A 20,857-nucleotide genomic window follows, 5' to 3' on the forward strand; every position below is an offset into this window, starting at 1 on the left:
CACCGTTCTCATTGCTATCAATGGCGATGTAACTGGGTTCTCCAGAAACAGACTACTACTTCCCACTCTGGCTAATAAATGAAGGCATATAAAAAATTATATATATAGAGAGAGAGAGAGAGAGAGAGATATGTGTGTGTATATATATATATATATATATATATATAGAGAGAGAGAGAGAGAGAGAGATGTGTGTGTATATATATATAGAGAGAGAGAGAGAGATGTGTGTGTATATATATATATATATATATATATATATATATATATATATATATATATATATATTTTATTTTAACCAGACTGCTCCTAACCATAGTGATATCTGCTATGCTCTCAAGGATTTTCCACCTTGGACACTTTGTAGATATCTGAACATTTGCATGGTCCTGGTTTGTACCTGAGATAAATGACCCTACCTGTCCAGCTGAGGCCATGCCTGCTCCCCTCCAGCTGGGAATATGTGAATGCACTTTCAGTGTCTCAGATCCACAGCTGTCCTCCTCCTCCTCCTCCTCTTCCTCTTCCTCCTCCTCCTCTCACTCCCTGCATTGATATGCTATGAGCAGCACGTTGGTAAATTGCAGTGTGCCGGGGGAGAGATGGATGAGCCGAGCTGTGTCTGCTGGATCCCAGGACACAGAGGATCCCCCCTGCCCACCAGCAGTACACTCCAGTCCCACTGCTGCTGATGAAAACCATCAAGAAGAGACATCAGGGCATGAGGAGCAATCTGAAGACTTCCTGTGTGTGTGACCTGGAATCTGGGGGGATGAAGAGCTAGAAGACTGGAGGCAGCCTGTGGAACTTTGTTGGCAAGATTCAGAAAGTGCAATGGATTCCTAGGGTGAAATGGAAGGCTTCTGTCTCAGCTGAGAGGCTACAAACTCAGTCAGACTAGGACCATTCCTATTGGGGATGGTGAAAAACCAGTGGATTATTATTATGGGTGCCAATCACTCACACAAAACCCCAGTGTTTGACGAGAATGAAGACGGTAAGGAGCTGTCCAAGGTGCCTGGTGCTGAAATAGTACCAGACCACTAATGCACTCTGCTATGCCATGTCTCACACTGGGTGATGAGTTGTGATTCATGCACCCTCCATACACCCTCTTTACACCCTCCATATACACCCTTCATGCATCATCTTAACACCCTCCATGAACCTTCTTTTCACTGTCCATGTACCCTCTTTTCACCATACACCCTATTAACACCTTCTATGCACCCTTCAGGCACCCTCATTACACACTCTTTACAAACTCTTTACACCCTTCATACACCCTCCATGCACCCTCTATGCACCTTCTTTACCCCCTCTATGCACCCGCTATACACCTTTTTTACACCCTCTTTGCACCCTCTATACACCTTCTTTACCCCCTCTATGTACCCTCTTTACACCCTCCATACCCCCTCTATGCACCCTCTTCTCACCTTCCATGTACCCTCTTTACACACTTCATGCACCCTCCATACACTCTCTTTGCGCCCGCTATACATATTCTTTACCCCCTCTATGCACCCTCTTTACATCCTCCATACCCCCTCTATGCACCCTCTCTACACCCTCTATACACCTTCTTTACCCCCTCTATGCACCCTCTTTACACCCTCCATACCCCCTCTCTACACCCACTATACCCCTTCTTTACACCCTCCATGCACCCTCTTCTCACCTTCCATGTACCCTCTTCTCACCATCCATGCACCCTCCATATTTGTATTAGTGTGACTGCATGGAGCTCATTAAAAGTGAAAACTTCTAATCTCCAACTCCATTTGTATTACCATCCACGGTGCACATCAGGATAGTCCTCCTTCTTGAGTCACTAGAAAATACTACTACATATTTGTACTAGAATGTGTTACTCGTTGAAAACACCTACTGTCTTATTAGAGATGTGTAAAATGCAGCAGAGCTGAGCGTCATTTAGCATGACTCATGGTGATATTACAATGCAAGTCTACGAGAAAATCGAATGGAGTTCACTTAATCCAGTAAATAATCACGATGTACAGTAGAAACACTTCAGCTCTGCTACATCTATGCACACATTTGATACACCCCTATTAGCACTGATACAAAATGTTCAAATGTTATCGTTCTCAATATAAATCTGTGTCCTTATTACTAGTGATCCGATGTGTTGCTAAAGGAGACAAAGTAAATCCTACTTATTAGTATTATACAGAAAGCTATAGGTAAAGCTATAAGAAGCTACAGATAAACTGGATTTCATTGCTTTTTGGTATGTCATGAATTTGTAATGATGTTAGTGAATATGAATTATTTTTATATAGTATTATTTTTACCTAGGACTTTAACTACGGTGCAGCTCCAAAATGGTTAATGATAAACTTGTTTATGCCTTGTTATATGTGTTATATTAAACGTAAACTTTTTACAAAGCAGATACCTATATTTATACTGGTAATTGAAGGTGCTTATATTCCCAATTTTGAATGCTTGAGTAAATGTAACTACTGTACAACATCATAACCATTATTCCCATAACATACCAGTCATATAGATTTGGATACAGATGTAGCAGAGCTAAACGTGTCATTTGGACGACTCACAGAGTCAGGGCTATATAGTATATAGACTGCAGTCCTATAACATACTGAAAGATCACAATGTGTTGATCCAGGCTCAGCTCTGCTACATCACATGTGTTTTTTTCTACATCACAATCCTCTAGGATTATAAGAAAGGTCAGCTTTGCAGTATACTATGGATTACCTGTATCTTTGAGCAGAGGCTAAAATGGCTTATTATCGAGGCTTGCAGATGCTGGGTCAGGTCTGAGCGCTAATCAGATGAAACCTAATTGAATGTCTGTTGCAGACTGTATTTCCATCAATAAATAGCCGTGTATGCGGCTAGTTAAGAAATCCGTCATGTACCAGTCATATGCATGAAATGGCAGCAGTTTGTAATTGTAATATCAAATATGAAGAGACACTACAAGCAGCGTCGGCGGTCCCCGAACATCATTTATTCACTGACAATTTTATGAATAATTCCTGTCGACCGATAGCCTGATGATTACATTATCTAAAAAGAAGTGCGTGCCTTTAAGGAAATGGCATTCTATTTGGTTCTCCTATGAAAACTTGAAATTAGGGTTGAGCAAACCCGAACTGAAAAGTTCACAGGTACCCGGACCCGAACCCAGACTTTTTCACTGAAGTTCGGGTTCAGTGTTCGGTGTTCGGGTGATTTTATTACTTTCCATTATAACATGGTTATAACGAAAAAATATAAGCATTCTTAAGATAGAATGAGGGGTTAAAAATAATTAAAAAAAACTCACTTCATCCACTTGATTGTGCAGCCGGTACCCTCTTCTTTCCTCAGGACCTGCAAAAGGACCTGCGGTGACGTCACGTGGTGAGCGCGTTGACGTCATCGCAGGTCCTTTTGCAGGTCCTGCGGAAAGAAGAAAGAAGAGGGTACCGGCTGCGCGATCAAGTGAGTTTTTTATTATTTTTAACCCCTCAATGGCCATTTTATTTGGCATTCTATCTTAAGAATGCTTTTATTATTTAATAAAGTGAAGTTCGGATCCCCGTTGACTTTAATGGGGTTCGGTGTTCAGGTCACGTTTGGGTCCCGAACCCGAACTTTGACCTGAAGTTTGGCCAAACCCGGCGTTCGCTCATCCCTACTTGAAATCCTTGAGCAAAATTTGTAAATGGTTTTCAGATAAGGCAGATGTTAGAGGAAACCTGTTGACTGACTCAGTTTGAGTACAGGGACCTGATGGCTGGAAGATTGGTTGGTGAGATCATATCAAACATTCACACCATCAACTCATGAAGAACCGTACGGATGATAAGTGACGGCGAGACATCCCATTATCTAACTTGGTTAAGTTAAAGTGTAGCTGTCATTCTTTTTTTTTTTTTTTTCTAGTGTGTAGGGACAGTGATACTGACCATTTTTGTTATACACTTTCATTACTGAAATTGTACATTTTTATTAGAAAAATAGCTCTAAAGTGGGGCATTTTAATCCTGACTTCTGTTTACATGACACAGTCAGTGTTGAGCCAGTCTCCACAGTTATGTAAACAGAAGACAGGGGAGCGTTGCTAAGGCTGAACATGGACCACTTTAGAGCTATTTTGTAATAGAAATGTACGATTTTCAGTAAGTAAAGTATATTACAAAAATGGTCAGTATCACTGCTGCTACACATTACAAAAATAAAAAAACAGTTACACTATAATATCTGTTATAAATATACCTTCGCCTACTAGCAACACTAAAGGCGTATTCCCTTCTGGGACATTTATGGCATATTTCTAGGGTATGCAAAAAATATCAGATAGTAGCAGTTCCCATGAGAGGAACACGCACCTATCTCCAGAGCGGAAGCTCGACGTGAAGGAAGAGCAAGCGGCGCATGCGCAGCATCCTCTCCATCCAATGCGATATTCCCAGACGAGTCTCTGACTGCTTTTGCTAAGAAGGGCTTCCCAGCTGATGTGTCACTATCAGATGATGTTAACTCCCTCGACGATGCAAGTTCTCCAACCTATGTATATAGCTACTGTGCAAAAAGAATAACATGATGTCTCTAAATGTATCGATTGTTGTTGTTCTAATTAATTAAGTCATATTATTAATCTTCATCTGAAGTGTAGTTGCAGTTATGAGTCTCTTTGTGAAGAGTATCGGAACCTGAAATCTTGCTGTTATTAGCTAAACAGGGATTTCTGAAAATAGCTGAGTGCTGGCTCAGATATTTTTGGAACTCCCATAGTGGGCAATGGAGCGGTGGCCGCGCTTGCGCAGTTTGCTCTTTCTGTTCACTATTGGACTTCCAAAAAGAGTCAAGCTCAGCTAGTTTCAAAGGCTCATAGGAGTGAATGGAGAGAATGTTGTGTATGCGTAGTGTGTTTTCCGTTCACTCTGGAGATAAGGAGCAAGTCCCAGAAGCGAGACCCACATCTATCTGACATCATAGCATATGTCAATAATGCCCCAGGTGGGTCGATCCCTGTATAGAGGATCTGCCACCTCTCCTGACATGTCTATTTTAGTAAATGCTTGTATTTTCAATGAAATAACAATTCATATCTTTTCTTAGCACTTTGTTATTGCTCCTGATAGTCATTCATGAATACATTATCACCCAGCTGTCAGCATATATAGGAATACGCTGACAGCTGGGTGTTAGCATTTCCCCTACACTGATTGGACAGTGTCAGACTGTAAAGGGACACACTCCTTCATTTGTTTCTAGGAGGTATAAAAGAGGAACAACATTTAAGAATTGTGATTGTACAGATACATCCATATAATATACGACTGGTCAGCTGACACTTAAAAAGTAGACAAAACAGCTGTCCGCAAACCACGGAGCCGCAATATACGGATACTGGCCATGTGCATTTCACATTTTCTTACCCTCCGCCCTCCCGTCAGTAAAAATGCCCGTTTGTGTCTGCAAAATGGAGAAGAATAGGACATGTTCTATAATTTGCGGAGCAGCCACATGAATGAGGACAGCACAGGAGCGGCATCCATGTGCTGTCTGCATCTCCTGCAGGCTCGTAGAAATGAATGGGTTTGCTTGCAATCCACAAGAAAATGCAGATTGGACACAGAGCAAAGCTACGGTCGTATGCATGAGGCCTTCATGTGAATGTCCACCCTTGAACACCTTTCTGTGTTTTTAACCTAATGAGGTCCAAATTGATTTGCTAATTAATTTCTTAACACTGGATTTCAGTCTGAGCTGTTTTTCTCATTCAGAGCTCTAACTCCCTGCCAAGATGTTCAATTAAGAATTCCTGGTTGCTTCCTGCATACTGTTATATACTGAACTCTATAGTAACACAGTATGCAGTAAGCTCCCTCTAGTGGTGGTTGCAGGCAGCCAGAATGTCACCTTTAAAGTGTAACTGTCATTTTTATTAATTAATTTTTACTAATGTGTAGGAACAGAGATAGGGAACATTTTTCTAATATGGTTTATTTAGAGAAATTGTACATTTATAGTAGAAATCTTGCCCAGAAATGTCCCTTAGCAGCGTTCTCTCAAAGGGTTTGTCCGGGTTCAGAGCTGAATCCGGACATAACACCTTCTTCCCTTATTCAGCATGGCCTAGCGCAGGGCAAGGGCTTTTTCTTAACCTCCAGTGACATATTGGGCTTTTCATGGGTATGCTAGATGGAGGCTTCCTCCTAGCAGTGAGCCCGGTGATATCACCGGCACTAATGGGTGGTCTTTAGCGCTGCTCAGGGGCGGACTGGGGACCAAAAGTGGCCCTAGAAAAAAAAGTTAAAGTGGCCCCATGGTGCAGATGGGTTCAAATTGACAGAAGACAGGGCAACATGATTAGGCAGGGCCAATATACAGTATATAGGCAGGGACAACAGAAGTAAGCAGGGCCAGCAATACAATAGTGCAGAGCAATATACCGCCCCAGCTGAACCAAACACCACAGTGCTGCACAAAATACTGCCATCTGCTCCACAGTATTCAACTGTATCTTTGTCCTAAGGCTGTTGATACAGTTAAATTCAGCTAGGGAACCTGCTGGCCAGGTGCATAAGAGCGAATCAGTTCATTATGAACCTCGCTGGAGTCCATGAGGAGGGCATGGGTGGCCCTCCTACGCATCGGCCCACCGGGAAATTTCCCTGTAGGGTCTATGGCCAATCTGCCCCTGGCGCTGGTCTTGCCTGTAAAACAGCTTAGGGCAGCATTATAGACCACCCATTAGTGCTGGTGTCTTCACAGGGATCACTGCTAGGCAGAAGTCTCTGCCTAGCAGTGTGACAATGGAATGGAACTCTCCATGAAATGCTCCGATGCTCCACTCATTCATGCTGAATGAGTGAAGAAAGGGTTATGTCCGCATTCAGCTCTGACCCTGGACAACCCGTTTAGATAAGCATTGCTAAGGCATGTCTGTCTTCACAGTATAGTACAGTGCAGTACTGAATGGGAAGACGGGCTCAGCCGGGAGCTGCTGGGCTGCTGCCCTCACTGCTCCCTCACATAGTGGACAATAGATAGTGGACAATATCTGCACCATAAATATATACTTATATTCCTAGGTCTTTCTCACTGATCAGCATGACCAGCGCGGTAAGTGAGTGATTCTGCTGTATTCCCGGTGCACTGAGTAACTAACCAGCCCCCGGGAGATATATACGACAGCGAGCAGTAAGTGCTCACTATTGTCAATGCGGGGAGGGCAGAGAGAAGATGTTCTATTGTATATAGGGACAGTTATATACAGTAAGGAAACAGTCAGGTGTATATAGGAGCAACTGAGGTGCGACTGAACACAGACAGCAGCTCACAGTGCAGGAGCAGATTAACCCTTGCAGTGTTGCAAACTGAGGTTCAAAGAATACCAGTCCTAATACACACAGGACACTGATGTCCTGACCTGCTGAAACTATGACAGACACCCGTAACCGCCTGGGAGAGTGGTTCCGCAGCAGATATGGGCCTCCAGCGTAATACCACCAGGAGGAAAACTGTAATAGTCTACATTCTAGTGTGGGTGTCTGCAACGGGCAACCCCCCCAGGGCCCTCTATATCGTGTCCCAGATGTAGTAGGAATGACAAGTGGTATAGTGCGGCCTATCTGTTTCTTTGTGTGTCACAGTGCTCCTACCTGGATATGGCTGGACCCCAGGCTTTGGCTCCGAAGCAATTAATAGGAGGAGTAATTGAAGTATTTGAAGAAATAACTTGAGTCCAGACCTTGAGATGAAGTTCAACAGCAGCTTTACTTATAAATAAATGTTTCTCCCAACAGTTTGCAGGCTTTGTCTTGGTTCCAGCAGGCTTTAGCATTAAACTGGCAGGCAAACTCAACTCTCTGCTATATCTTTCTCTCACTCTGCTGTACTGACAAGCTGGCTGAACAACTTGGCTTCTTCTTTATGCTGCACTTCTCTCTTCTTAGTCCGTCTTAGATTAGGCTCAGGAACTATGCTCTTGGCTTCTGAGGCTTTTAAGCTTCTGCCTCCATGGCCAGCAGAGCTTAGGGTGCTCTGGCTGGCATGGGCACGTCCAGCAGGGACACCTTTCCCCTTGCAAGGGGTAAACTAGACTAACTTCTAACTGGTCCCCACCCTTCCTTCAGGAAGTCGGGCTAGCCCACTTCCCTGCAGGGGGGGGGGGTTAGAATGGAATGGAACTCTCCATTCTACCTACATACAGCTCTGCCGTGTTTGCTGCCACCTGCTGGTGAACCAAGCATTTTACATGAACAGTTACATAACATTAATATAAATGCACAGTGTTGAGGGACCTGGAAATAAATATATAGATGACATACAGGTTAGACCATAAAGATAGTAGCAAGGTGCAGAAGTGGTAAACACCACTCTGGGGTGTTATATGTCTATTTCAATTCTGCTCCAAAAATCAGTCCTTAATGAACTGGGCACAAGATGGAGAATTCTAAGTTGAAGTCCAATGAAGTATGCAACCAAAAATTCAAAGAATCACACATAATAGATCCCAAACAGGGCTCGTGGGGACTCTCTAGGAGGCAGCGAATCTCTACTCGCTTCCGCCAGTCCTCCGGTTACTGTGATGTCACAATAAGAAAAGAAGAGAATAAGTAAAATTACCACAAGGTTGTAAAGGGAACCTTTGATATTAAACAGGGTGTCTATCCCATAGTCAGCAGGAGGAGCTGAGCAGATTGATACATAGAATTATAGAAAAAGATTAATCACAACTTTATACATTTAGCTCTCTGTTCTTTCTATACTATATAGTCCAGTGGGTGATCGCACATAGTGTGTGACAGCTATCTCTCTATGCACTGTCATAAAGGGAAAGGTGTCAGTCCCTAAATAGGACTGTGCCATGACTTCTCAGTATTGAAGAGCAGAGATCTAAATGAATGAATTACAAGCTGTGCTGAATGTTTTCCTATATATCTGCTCAGCTCCTCCTGCTCAATAACATGCTGACCACAGAGAGGATTGCATGTACAATGTAACAGGCAGTGGAGTAAATCTCACTGAAGTTTTGCTATGGGGCACTATGAGAGTCTTTATGAAATTTATCTTGCTTAATTATCTTTATGCACGGTGATGGGTTCTCTTTAAGATAATACGAGCCGTTTCCTTATTGAGCTGGCCATATTAATGTGACAGCAGATCAGGCAGACGCTTGGAGTTGCAGTCCATGTCTATTAGCTCTGACAGATGTTTATTCGTGTCCGTAGTAGACAGGAGGAGGACGCAGTCTCAGGAGCCTCACGGGAAAGAATGGGAAGGCATCGTCTGAAGAAATAGCAAACCTCTCCCTTCATCTTATATTTGACCATCTTCTGACTTTTCAGTGCACCTTTTTGCACATTGTATGATTCTAGTCCCTAACGTCAATGAAAATATTTAGTGATGAACAGAATGGAATTGCAATGCTTGTTTACTAAGAAATGTGATTTTCTATTAGATTTATTCATTGATTAGAACAGACCAATAGGACACATGGACATGATAGAGAGAGGTCTTCCTTTCAGGACCCCTTCCTATAGCGGAGAGCTCCTTTGGTGGATCAGCTTGCATCTATGTCTTGCATGGCTGACCATTCCACCATGTCCAGGTGAACAGCTGGTCATCGGGGGTTTGTGAATCCAGATCCTCAGTGGATCACCCCATCTACACCTTTATTTACTATTGCCATTTTAGGGCATCCAAAAGTATACATTAGCTATTGAGATAACTACGTGAAGAACAGGAGACCCTTTAGGGAGGCCAAATTAGGAGCCCTTCTCTTTCTGGATGTGTCTCATGCTACCTTAATTAAAGGGGTTATCTCATCTCAGATCTTAATGACATATTGAAAGGATACACCATCAATGTCAGATAGGTATGGGTCCCATCTCTGTGACCCAATGCATTCAAAAATAATGCTCTCCTTCCCTTTGGGGGTCCAGTTCTGAAGATAGGAATCAGTCCCAGAATTAATGATGGTAGCATGAGACCAGAAAGAGTAAGGGCTCTTAATTTGGTCTTGCTAAAGGGTCTTCTCTTCTTTATGTGTACCCTAGTTATCTCAACAGGGTATGAGATGAGCCAACATCTTAATATTGTGGAACCCATTCTCACCACCAATTAGAACACGGGTGAGACCAGATTGGGCTCTATGCATTATTCCCATTGGTTTACAAGTAACAGGGATCTCTTTCCTGTTTCTCACTAACTTTGTTACACCAGAATCTGGATCTGTTGTCAACTGGCTTCATCTGATGTTTGAGGGCGTTTTTGATGGTTACATCTTTAAAGACCTTTATTTTCTGTGCTTCTTTGCCAGATATAGTGAATGCTATCTGCAATTGTTTCCAGAATCTGGTCCCAGTCTTATTGTTGTAGTTGTGTGTGTGGTGGGTCCCCCTTCTGGTGCCACTTGAGTTTTGTGATTTTCTTGTTAAACAAAGGCTTGTTTCACATTACCGGCAGCCTGCTTCGGCAGGCTGTTCCGGCATAGAATGCCGGGAATCAGCGGGACAAAAAACACTGTTTGCAGCATTATGTCCGGCGGATTGTAGGCATATTTTCCAGATTGCGGCCGGATCGCTGCCAGACCCCATTGTAGCGTACATTAGCATCCGGCAATGCCTGATCTGGCAGGCTTCTCCCGGCCGGAACAGCCTGCCGGATCGGCAAACACAAATGTGAAACAAGCCTTAGCAGTTCAGGGTCAGTTTCTGTTAGGTTTTATTTTTCTTACCTACATTTCTCGCGGTCCATCTGTAGCCATTGCAGTCTGCTGTCTGCACCATTACTGGACTCCATCACCCTCAACCATTACCATCCTCATCCAGTTTTCTATTTGTTATTCTATATTTGTTGTGATACACACTTTAAATCTTTTTTTTTTTTTTTTTTTTTTTTTGTGACCATCTGGTTGTTACATAATTTTGCTCTATTCAACTTCTGGGGGTATCTGAGTGCCAAGAGCCCTAGTAGGATCTGCTGTAAGAAGTCACGTTCTGCAGCCATAAACAATAGGCGTCGATACAGACAACAGCATCATGGTTGCTCCTACAGCATGTGCACCCTTTGGGATAATATTTGAAAGGGGTTTTTATCTAAAAAGGGCCATGTTCAGACATGGAGGATTTGGTGCAGATGTTTGCCACACCATTTATAGCAGGCCATTCTACTGTGAGCTTGGATGCATGCTCTATATTTTGCAATTCAAAAGATGAAGAAAATGCAGCAAAGTGGTCTGTATTGTGACCCTACCACCTCATGCACTCTAAGGAGCCTTGCAAGGGCCCCAAAGAGGTGCATGACTCCTCACTGTACCTTTGTATGCCTCTGATATCAGATGGAAGCACAGTTTTTTTCTGTAGTGCATGTCATACAATTCCAACCGAAAAATATGGTGATGTGTTCAATCAGATAACCCCTACTTCTTCCCTAGAAGTACTTACCCCCAACTTTACACAGACCCTAGACTACACCCCAAATCAGAATCCAGATCAGACCACAAATTTACACATAACCCCCAGATCAGAACTTAAAGGGGTTCTGCACTTTCATTTAACTGATGATCTATCCTCTGGATAGATCATCAACTTCTGATCGGCGGGGGTCCGACACCCGGGACCCCCGCCGATCAGCTGTTTGAGAAGGCAGCGGCGCTCCAGCTAGTTGATACTAGTCGTGACGTCAGAGGGCCGGCGGCCCGGCGGTAAACAGTGAGAAGGCCGCGGCGCTGCTGGAGTGCCGCTGCCTTCTTAAACAGCTGATCGGCGGGGGTCCCGGGTGTCGGACCCCCGCCGATCAGAAGCTGATGATCTATCCAGATGATAGATCATCAGTTAAATGAAAGCACAGAACCCCTTTAAAGAAGAGCTGTAACCTCTTCTGACTTGTCTGTTTTACTACTTGCATTCCCCATGTAATATCAATTCTGGAGCATCTATTCTTATGATTCTGTGTTGTGCCATTCCTGTATAGCAGTTTGCAAATAAATTTCCAGCAGTCTGCAGTAAAGATACTGCTGAGTGTTACCAGTAGTGTATACCCCCAGCTGGTAACACCCAACAGTACTTTTACTGGAGACTTAATTTTAAAACCTTTAGTAGAGATAATACAGGAATGGCACAACATAGAGCCATAAGAATAGATGCTCCAGAATGGTTATTACATGGGAAATGGAAGTAGAAAAACAGAGAGGGGACAGGTCATCTTTACTGTTGTTTCGGTATAAAAAGTTTTCTATCAAAGCTGTAACTGAGCATTGCTGTCTGTCTTCAGTCGTTAGTGTTTTACTGAGCACTGAAGACACCTGTGTGTAACATGTCAGATGGGCAGGGAGATGGGCAGTGATAGTTATACCACACGTCCATAGTCAGGGACTGGGGTTGTGCATGTTACACACAGGTGTCTTCTGCAGACTGAAGACAGATTCTCCTTAGTAACGTTCAGTAAGATTTTTGCTAAGAAGATTCTTTATATCCTGTTTTCTAATAGAAAGAATCATCTTTCCCTAATAAAGTATTTTACGAAAATGTTTAACACCCCCGTCCCTGCACTGTATTAAAAATAAACCAAAATGACAGGTACACTTTAAATTCATACAGATCCCAGATCAGCCCCAAATCAGATCACGTCTGCCCCTATAACCCCCACCCATCCCCTCTCACTCAAAAATGCAGACAAAAAAAACCAAACAACTTACCGCTCCTCCTCTGGGTGCTGCCACCACTCTTCAGCGCAGCACTGGGTCCAGGAGCCAGCACAGCACTTCGCCCTGACCCTGCAAGGCATCAGGTTACAGTGCACGCTGTACGCTTTCAGACATAGGGCAGTACTGGGGCCGGGTGTAGAGTAATGTCAGCACAGCACTAGTGGTGGTGCCATACTCACCGCTCCCTAGGCCTCCTGATAAGTGCTCCCACTATGGAAGTGCACCACAACCTCAAAAATAAAAAACTGATATATTCCTTTCCCCCATGGGCCCCTGTGTTATGCTTAGGTTATCAGGAGACAGTGCTCACCACCAGAGAAAGGTTCATTATCTCATGCACTTTCCTCCCCAGTACTAGGAATGCACATAAACAATAATGTCTTTTATGATATTCGCCCATTATCAGAAGTGCAAAGAAAATATTTTATTAACCAGCACAGATTAGGGAAAACACATAAAATGGAAATGCATAAAGTGCATCTTCTCCGCTAATTGTATCTCCTTGTTTGTAACACAAACTCGTTAATATTCTGCTCACCAAAACCCTTTTTTCTCTTGTATTGATTTTCTCAGCAGTCATAAGACTTTTTAATAACCTTGTGGAGAGATCACACTTTTGGCCTGACCCAGACTTGAAGCAAATTAGACTAAAGATAACTAGTAGTTGATGGACGGCTATTTAAAGAACAGTTCCAGGCGGTCCCATGGGTGGCAGCTTTCAGATGTCGCATTGCTTAATGATGCTAGTTATTAATCCTTCCATGTAATTCAAGTAAGGGCCCTTTTACACAGGCCAAGGATTGGGCCAATTATCGGGAACAAATGTTCGCACAAATGATCCTTCCCAATAATTTGCCTCTGTAAAGGTGCCGCTGATCATCCAATAAATGGGCAAAATGTCTGTGAGGGTTCTCATTCATCCAGATCATGGTATATCTGTAGTAATTACATAGTAACATAGTTTATAAGGCTGAAAAAAAGACATTTGTCCATCCAGTTCGGCCTGTTATCCTGCAAGTTGATCCAGAGGAAGGCAAAAAAAAAACTGTGAGGTAGAAGCCAATTTTTCCCACTTTAGGGAAAAAAAATTCCTTCCCGACTCCAATCAGGCAATCAGAATAACTCCCTGGATCAACGTCCCCTCTCTAGTAGCTATAGCCTGTAATATTATTACACTCCAGAAATACATCCAGGCCGCTCTTGAATTCCTTTATTGTACTCACCATCACCACCTCCTCAGGCAGAGAGCTCCATAGTCTCACTGCTCTTACCGTAAAGAACCCTTTTCTATGTTTGTGTACAAACCTTCTTTCCTCCAGACGCAGAGGATGTCCCCTCGTCACAGTCACACTCCTGGGGATAAATAGATGATGGGATAGATCTCTGTACTGACCCCTGATATATTTATACATAGTAATTATATCTCCCCTCAGTCGTCTTTTTTCTAAAGTAAATAACCCTAATGTTGATAATCTTTCAGGGTACTGTAGTCCCCCCATTCCAGTTATTACTTTAGTTGCCCTCCTCTGAACCCTCTGCAGCTCTGCAATGTCTGCCTTGTTCACAGGAGCCCAGAACTGTACACAGTCCTCCATGTGTGGTCTGACCAGTGATGTGTAGAGTGTCAGGACTATGTTCTCATCACAGGCATCTATGCCCCTTTTGATGCAACCCATTATCTTATTGGCCTTGGCAGCAGCTGCCTGACACTGGTTTCTGCCTGACACTGGTTTCTGCCTGACACTGGTTTCTGCCTGACACTGGTTTCGTCATTTTTTTCAATTAGAAAGCCAATAAGATGACTATCTAAACATCTTTAAAATAAATCCAGTTGTTTTGACTTACTACTATTGATAGATCAAAATGTTGTTTTATTTGGTAATCACATCTTTCATCTAGCACATTAACCTCTTCAGGACCTCCGCCGTACATGTACGACAGTAGTCGTGTCTTTAAACATGGCGCCCGCTTGCATGTGCAGCAGGCGCCATAGCCACCGGGTTTCTGCTGTTTAAAACAGCAGACACCTGCAGCACATGTATGGCACTAGGTGGCAGCACTGTATTTTTATATTGAAAATGAAGTGTTCAATGATGGCTATATAGCCATCAATGAACATAATGGGCAATCTAATGATTGCCAGTTATAGTCACCCAGGGTGACTTTAAAAAAGTAAAAAAAAAGTTTTAAAAATATATTTCCTTAACATAAAAATACTTAATAAAAAAACATCATTGGCATTGCCGCATGCGAAAATGCCCATTCAATTAAAATATAACAAACATTAATGCCATGCGGAAAATGACGTGATGGAAATAAAAAATAAAAACAGCCAATTTGCCATTTTTTGTCACTTTAACTCCCCAAGAATTTTTTATAAAAAGTGATCAAAAAGTCACACACACTTCAAAATGGTATCATCGCCCGCAAAAAATTAGCCCTGACACAGCTCCTTATACATAACTACAAAAAAGTTATAGGGGTCAGAATATGGTGATCAGAAAAATAATTCTCAAGGATTTAAAAAAAAAATTCAGTATTAAAACGCAAGAAAAATTATACAACTGTGGTATCATTGTAACCGTTCTAACCTGGAAGGAGGGAGTGAAAAACGAAAACACAAAAATGAAAAATTGCAAGGTCTCTAAGGGTTAAAGGGATTGTGCCACTATTAAATATTATTTTAATATAATTCAGCTTGAAAAAGTAGTTTTGTAATTTACTTTTTGTTATAAAAATGCTACAGTTGTAAGTTATTCTCTTTACTTCATTATAACGGCACCCCCTGGTGTTGATCTTTATAGTAATTTGCATGTCCTACCTACTGAGTTGAATCCATGCCCAGTTCCATCCTTCACTTGCCACCAGCTGTATCTACTGTTAGAAGCTGTGACAGTTACTTGGAGAAAGCTGCAGCAGAAAGCACACACACCCTGAGAAAGGACACACCCCCTAAGCTGCCAGCATGAAATAAATCTAGCGTCCATGTTATCTTTAAATTATGGGTTCTTTCTATATAGTGCAGATAAGCCACCCAATATATACAGTAAAACCTTCAGTAAAATATGGAATTAGTGCTCAGCCAATACAGGCTTCTCGCAGTATCTGAACGGCTTTTCCAGAAAGACATATTGATAACCTATCCCTGGGATAGAAACTAAAGGAGGTCGTCCAAGGGGTATATTCTTACTACCTAGACAACCCATTTAACTTGTGATAGGTTAGGCTTCATCTCCCAGGACCTCCAGAATGATCACTAGATTGAAGGGACCACTGAATGAGTGGGGCTGAGCTGCAGCGCCCAAAATAGTCATATATTCAAATTGACCTTTGTGCCTTAAAAAACACTGAAGGAGTCATGTGTGAGAGTCCTAGGGGTCAGATCCTGCAACACTCACATATTGATGTCCTATCCAAAGGACAAGCCGTCAATGTGCATTCCAGGAAACCTCTTTAAAGGTGCAGTGCAATCTGCAGGCAACATGTTATAAAGGAAGGTTAATGAAAAGTGTAATTTTATTGCACCAAGGTCTTGTAGAAGAAAAAAAACAGACACGGACGCGGACACGGATGACATACCAGTTGTGCATCCGTTTTTTTGGACAGACCCATTGACTTGAATGGGTCCGTCCTCCGTTTTCCACTGACAAGAATAGGACAGGTTATATTTTTTTGACGGACTGGAACCATGGACGCGGAGAAAAAATGGAGGACTATCAGTTTTTTTTCACAACTCCATAGAAATGAATGGGACCTCCGCTAAACTGTGAAAAATGACGGAACGAATGCGGTACCCGGTGGGGTCTTCTGCTGTTGTAGCCCATCCGCCTCAAGGTTGTGCGTGTTGTGGCTTCACAAATGCTTTGCTGCATACCTCAGTTGTAACGAGTGGTTATTTCAGTCAACGTTGCTCTTCTATCAGCTTGAATCAGTCGGCCCATTCTCCTCTGACCTCTAGCATCCACAAGGCATTTTTTCCCACAGGACTGTCACATGCTGGATGTTTTTCCCTTTCCCTTTTAAACCCTAGAAATGGTTGTGCGTGAAAATCCCAGTAACTGAGCAGATTGTGAAATACTCAGACCGGCCCGTCTGGCACCAACAACCATGCCACGCTCAAAATTGCTTAAATCACCTTTCTTTCCCATTCTGACATTCAGTTTGGAGTTCAGGAGATTGTCTTGACCAGGACCACCCCCCTAAATGCATTGAAGCAACTGCCATGTGATTGGTTGACTAGATAATTGCATTAATGAGAAATAGAACAGGTGTTCCTAATAATTCTTTAGGTGAGTGTAAATACTTTGTCATGGCACTGTACATGTAAGAATGCAGCAATCAAAGAAATACAATAGCAGTACCCTCAGGTCTGGGATACTACATGTGTGCACCGAGCATTGCATGTGTCAATCGCAACGATGAGATGGATGAGGATGTCAATAGATTGTCCTCCACAGAAAATGTTTTTTCTTTCTATCCACTGTATGGCTACAAGGGTCATTCTGCTTCGGTTCCATCTGGATAAGAGATTAACTCATCAGTTAATTAGTCTGTAAGGTTCTTTCAAGCTTCCATCTTCTCTTTCTGAATGAATACACCCACACCCATAATATAGCAGAAGTGAGCACTCCTGGTGTAATGTCTTGCCTGCAGTACTAATCACATTATAACCAACCATCTTCATGTTATGCACGGTCAAGGATTTGGTTTCGTCGGCAGGATCTAGGCACAAGGGATAATAATGATGAATGGTCCAGTTTATAAAGCCCAACTCTTTGGAGGACCAGTCCGACCCTGCATTACACATGGAGACCATTGATGGGAATGGGCGCTGTTCATTTAGGCACAGATTCCAGTTGATCGCTGGGGGTCCCAGTCTTATTTTTATCAGCTTATTGATGAAGGACAAATAGAGATTGTCCAAAGAGGATTTCAGACTAATAATTTACTGTTTGCTAATATTTTTTTTGCTCCATAAAATTATCTAATAAATGTTTTATTCATTTTCTTAACTTGCAAAAGCTTTTAGAAGTATGGATATAAGAGAAGCATTGTCCTATGAAGAAACAGCCCTCAGGAATAGAGCGCCAATAACAAAGTGCAGCTCTCATGGAAGCAGACCCAGCCTATCCATAAATTACCAAGGCTGACATGTAATATTACTTTTCCCTTTAAGGGAGGTGTACCATTACGACAATGTATCCAACAGGATAGGGGATACATCTCGGTGTAGGGGACTGCCAGAGATAGTGGAGTACAAGCACTCGATTATTTCCAGCAGCCCCATAGAGCTGAATAGAGTGTGAGAGCGCATGCATGACCACCGCTCCATTTGAACAGGGTGCATAGGCTCTAATCTTGTGATCGGTGGGGGCCACAGTGGTCAAACCCCTGGCGATTAGACAATTACCTCCTATCCTGTGGATAGGGGATAAGTTGTCTTAAAGGGGTACCTTTAAGATACCTTGCAATAAAATTGTCTCACCCGAGACATGTGTGCATCATGATTTTGGTCCCATCTTCCTAAGTGCCCACATTCTTGAGAAATTGATGTTTTAGAATAAGCAAATGAGCCCCTAGGAGCAACAAGGGTGGTGCTGTTGCACCTTCTTGCTCCCCGAGGCTCCATTCACTGCCCTTTATGCTGCATCCCCACCTCTGACTGACAGGTCCAGGCAGTGAAAATGTACTCACACCTGGTCCTGAAGTCTCGCAGGAGCTTGTTCAGGGCACACATTGTACAGGGATGGAAGATGAAGACCAAGACCATGATGTTCAACTGTGAAGACAGTTCTATTGTGACATATCTGATGACAGAACCCTTTTAATGGGACAACTCCTTTAATGATCATGATTTGCAGTATATGCCCATAGTCACAAATAAATGCATAACTTACAACTTGGATGGATAGCTTTTCCTATGAATGTCTCCGCTTCTTCACAGGGACTTCACATTAGAAAAACAGTAAAAGTGGTAATATGCATGTCTCAGAAAATAATATAAAATATAGACCCAGACAAGTAGAAGGCCATCTTGTTCCAGGATTGGGGTGGCATGATGTACTAACAGCAGGAGAGCGGTTCTATTTTCCTTTCATAGGGTCAGTTTTTAGTGGCCCTGACATGGTTCCCCACACATGAAGGGCATGGTAATGAAAACAGTCACAGCACTGTTCAAAGAAACAGAACTGTACTCCGGTTGGGGCACAATGTGTAAAGGTTCTAGACAAGGGCACCTGAGAGTGGCATACTTACAGTACTATAGAGGAAGACCACATGAATGCAATGGGACCCATAAAGAGGGGAACCAGATACTGAACTCATTCCATTTCCAACATAAATTCATTTACCTGCAGGCACCACTAGGGGAGCTCAGTGCAAAAGAGAGCTTACAGCTTTTTACTGAATTCAATGGTAACTGTATAAATTCCTATTCACTGAGCGTCCCTAGTGGTGGATGCAGGCAGCCAGCTTTACAATGTACTGAAGGGAATCAGGAAACATAGCACTGTAGGAGGGACATTTATCAATGTTTGTATGTATATCAGTTTTCAGATGTAAATGCATTGAGATTTATTAAGCACCAGCTCCACTTTTTCAGACACAGGAGTGGATGAGGTGGAGTGTGATATTATTTCTTTTATTCTGCACTTAACAAAAAAAATCATTAATTTGTCAGAAATCTCACTAGGTCTTGCTACGTTTTGTTATGTTTATGGGGCTTATGAGATGTGTGTACAACTCTGGCATTGACTGGGCTGTCACAGTCTCAACTGGGTACACATGTTGGCAGGACACAAAGCTTTGAAGTTACAGTCTTAAATGGCCATTCAGACTGTTAGTTACAGTCTCTAATGAACACATAAGACAATTCACAGTACTTACCGGTAGTCAACATAGGGCTGCCATGGGCTTGGCACTCTCTCTATAAGTCTTTGGTCACAAGGGTGACTCGATTTTCCCCGGCCATGATACAGGATCATGCTACAAATGGTCCAAAACCGCTTGCATTGTGCACGGACCTTACTATCCCACCATGTCCGCCAGTATACTTAGACTACTTTCACATCTGAGGCAGCAATTCTGGCAGGCTGTTCCGGCAGAGAACATCCTACTGGAATTCTACAGAACGGATACTGCTGGATGCAACCAGAATACGCGCCAACCCCATTAGGTATAATGGAGTCTGGACTGAGTTTCTGCCGCATTTCAGCAAAAATGCAGAGAATTGAATGGACACAAACCTCTGCATGGTGCGGTTTGTGTCCAGCTGATTCTCACCATTTTTTCTGGATCAGGCGGCCGGATCTCTGTGCCACAGATGTGAAAGTAGCCTTAGTGTGCGATAACTTTTTAATAGCGCAGTACCTGTAAAATAATAGATGAAATGTTTCACTGGTGCACAACAACGGGGCCATATCAAGTGCATTATTGTGTAAGGAGTGCTAGACAATATCAGATTGGTGGGAGTTCTGCCACCTGCCACCTTAAATAATCAACTGTTTCAGACAGTCGTGGTGCCAGGAAATATACAATGGATGGAGCCAGAAGCAGAAGTTTTTTTCCACTATGTACTGCAGCTTAGCTCATATTCAATTGAATGGGATTTGAGCTGCAGTACATTCATACCAGAAACGACATTATATTTTCCAGCATTGGCAGCTGCCCAAAACAACTGGTTGATGGACTCTCATCTGATATTGATGACCAATCCTGACCCATCCTATGAATATCTATGTCCTGGAAATCCTCGACATGCCCTATTAGGGTATATACAGCCAGGTCCATAAATATTGGGACATCAACACAATTCTAACATGTTTGGCTCTATACACCACCACAATGGATTTGAAATGAAACGAACAACATGTGCTTTAACTGCAGACTGTCAGCTTTAATTTGAGGGTATTTACATCCAAATCAGGTGAACGGTGTAGGAATTACAACAGTTTGCATATGTGCCTCCCACTTGTTAAGGGACCAAATAGTATTGGGACATAATAATAATCATAAATCAAACTTTCACTTTTTTATACTTGGTTGCAAATCCTTTGCAGTCAATTACAGCCTGAAGTCTGGAACGCATAGAGATCATCAGATGCTGGGTTTCATCCCTGGTGATGCTCTGCCAGGCCTCTACTGCAACTGTCTTCA

The 20,857-nt window shown here is 42.7% G+C and overlaps 1 protein-coding gene across 1 annotated transcript in view; it reads left to right on the forward strand.

The window, feature by feature from the left end:
• The first annotated feature begins 617 nt into the window (after positions 1–617).
• Positions 618–20,857, forward strand: part of STK32B (serine/threonine kinase 32B) — a 305,645-nt gene continuing 285,405 nt past the window's right edge. The window contains exon 1 of the mRNA XM_040420568.1: positions 618–997. Within this exon, the coding sequence (XP_040276502.1) occupies positions 919–997 (79 nt within the window). The 5' untranslated portion in view covers positions 618–918. The remainder of the gene's footprint in view (positions 998–20,857) is intronic.

Source organism: Bufo bufo, chromosome 2 (genome assembly GCF_905171765.1).
Source record: "Bufo bufo chromosome 2, aBufBuf1.1, whole genome shotgun sequence".
NCBI lineage: Eukaryota > Metazoa > Chordata > Amphibia > Anura > Bufonidae > Bufo > Bufo bufo.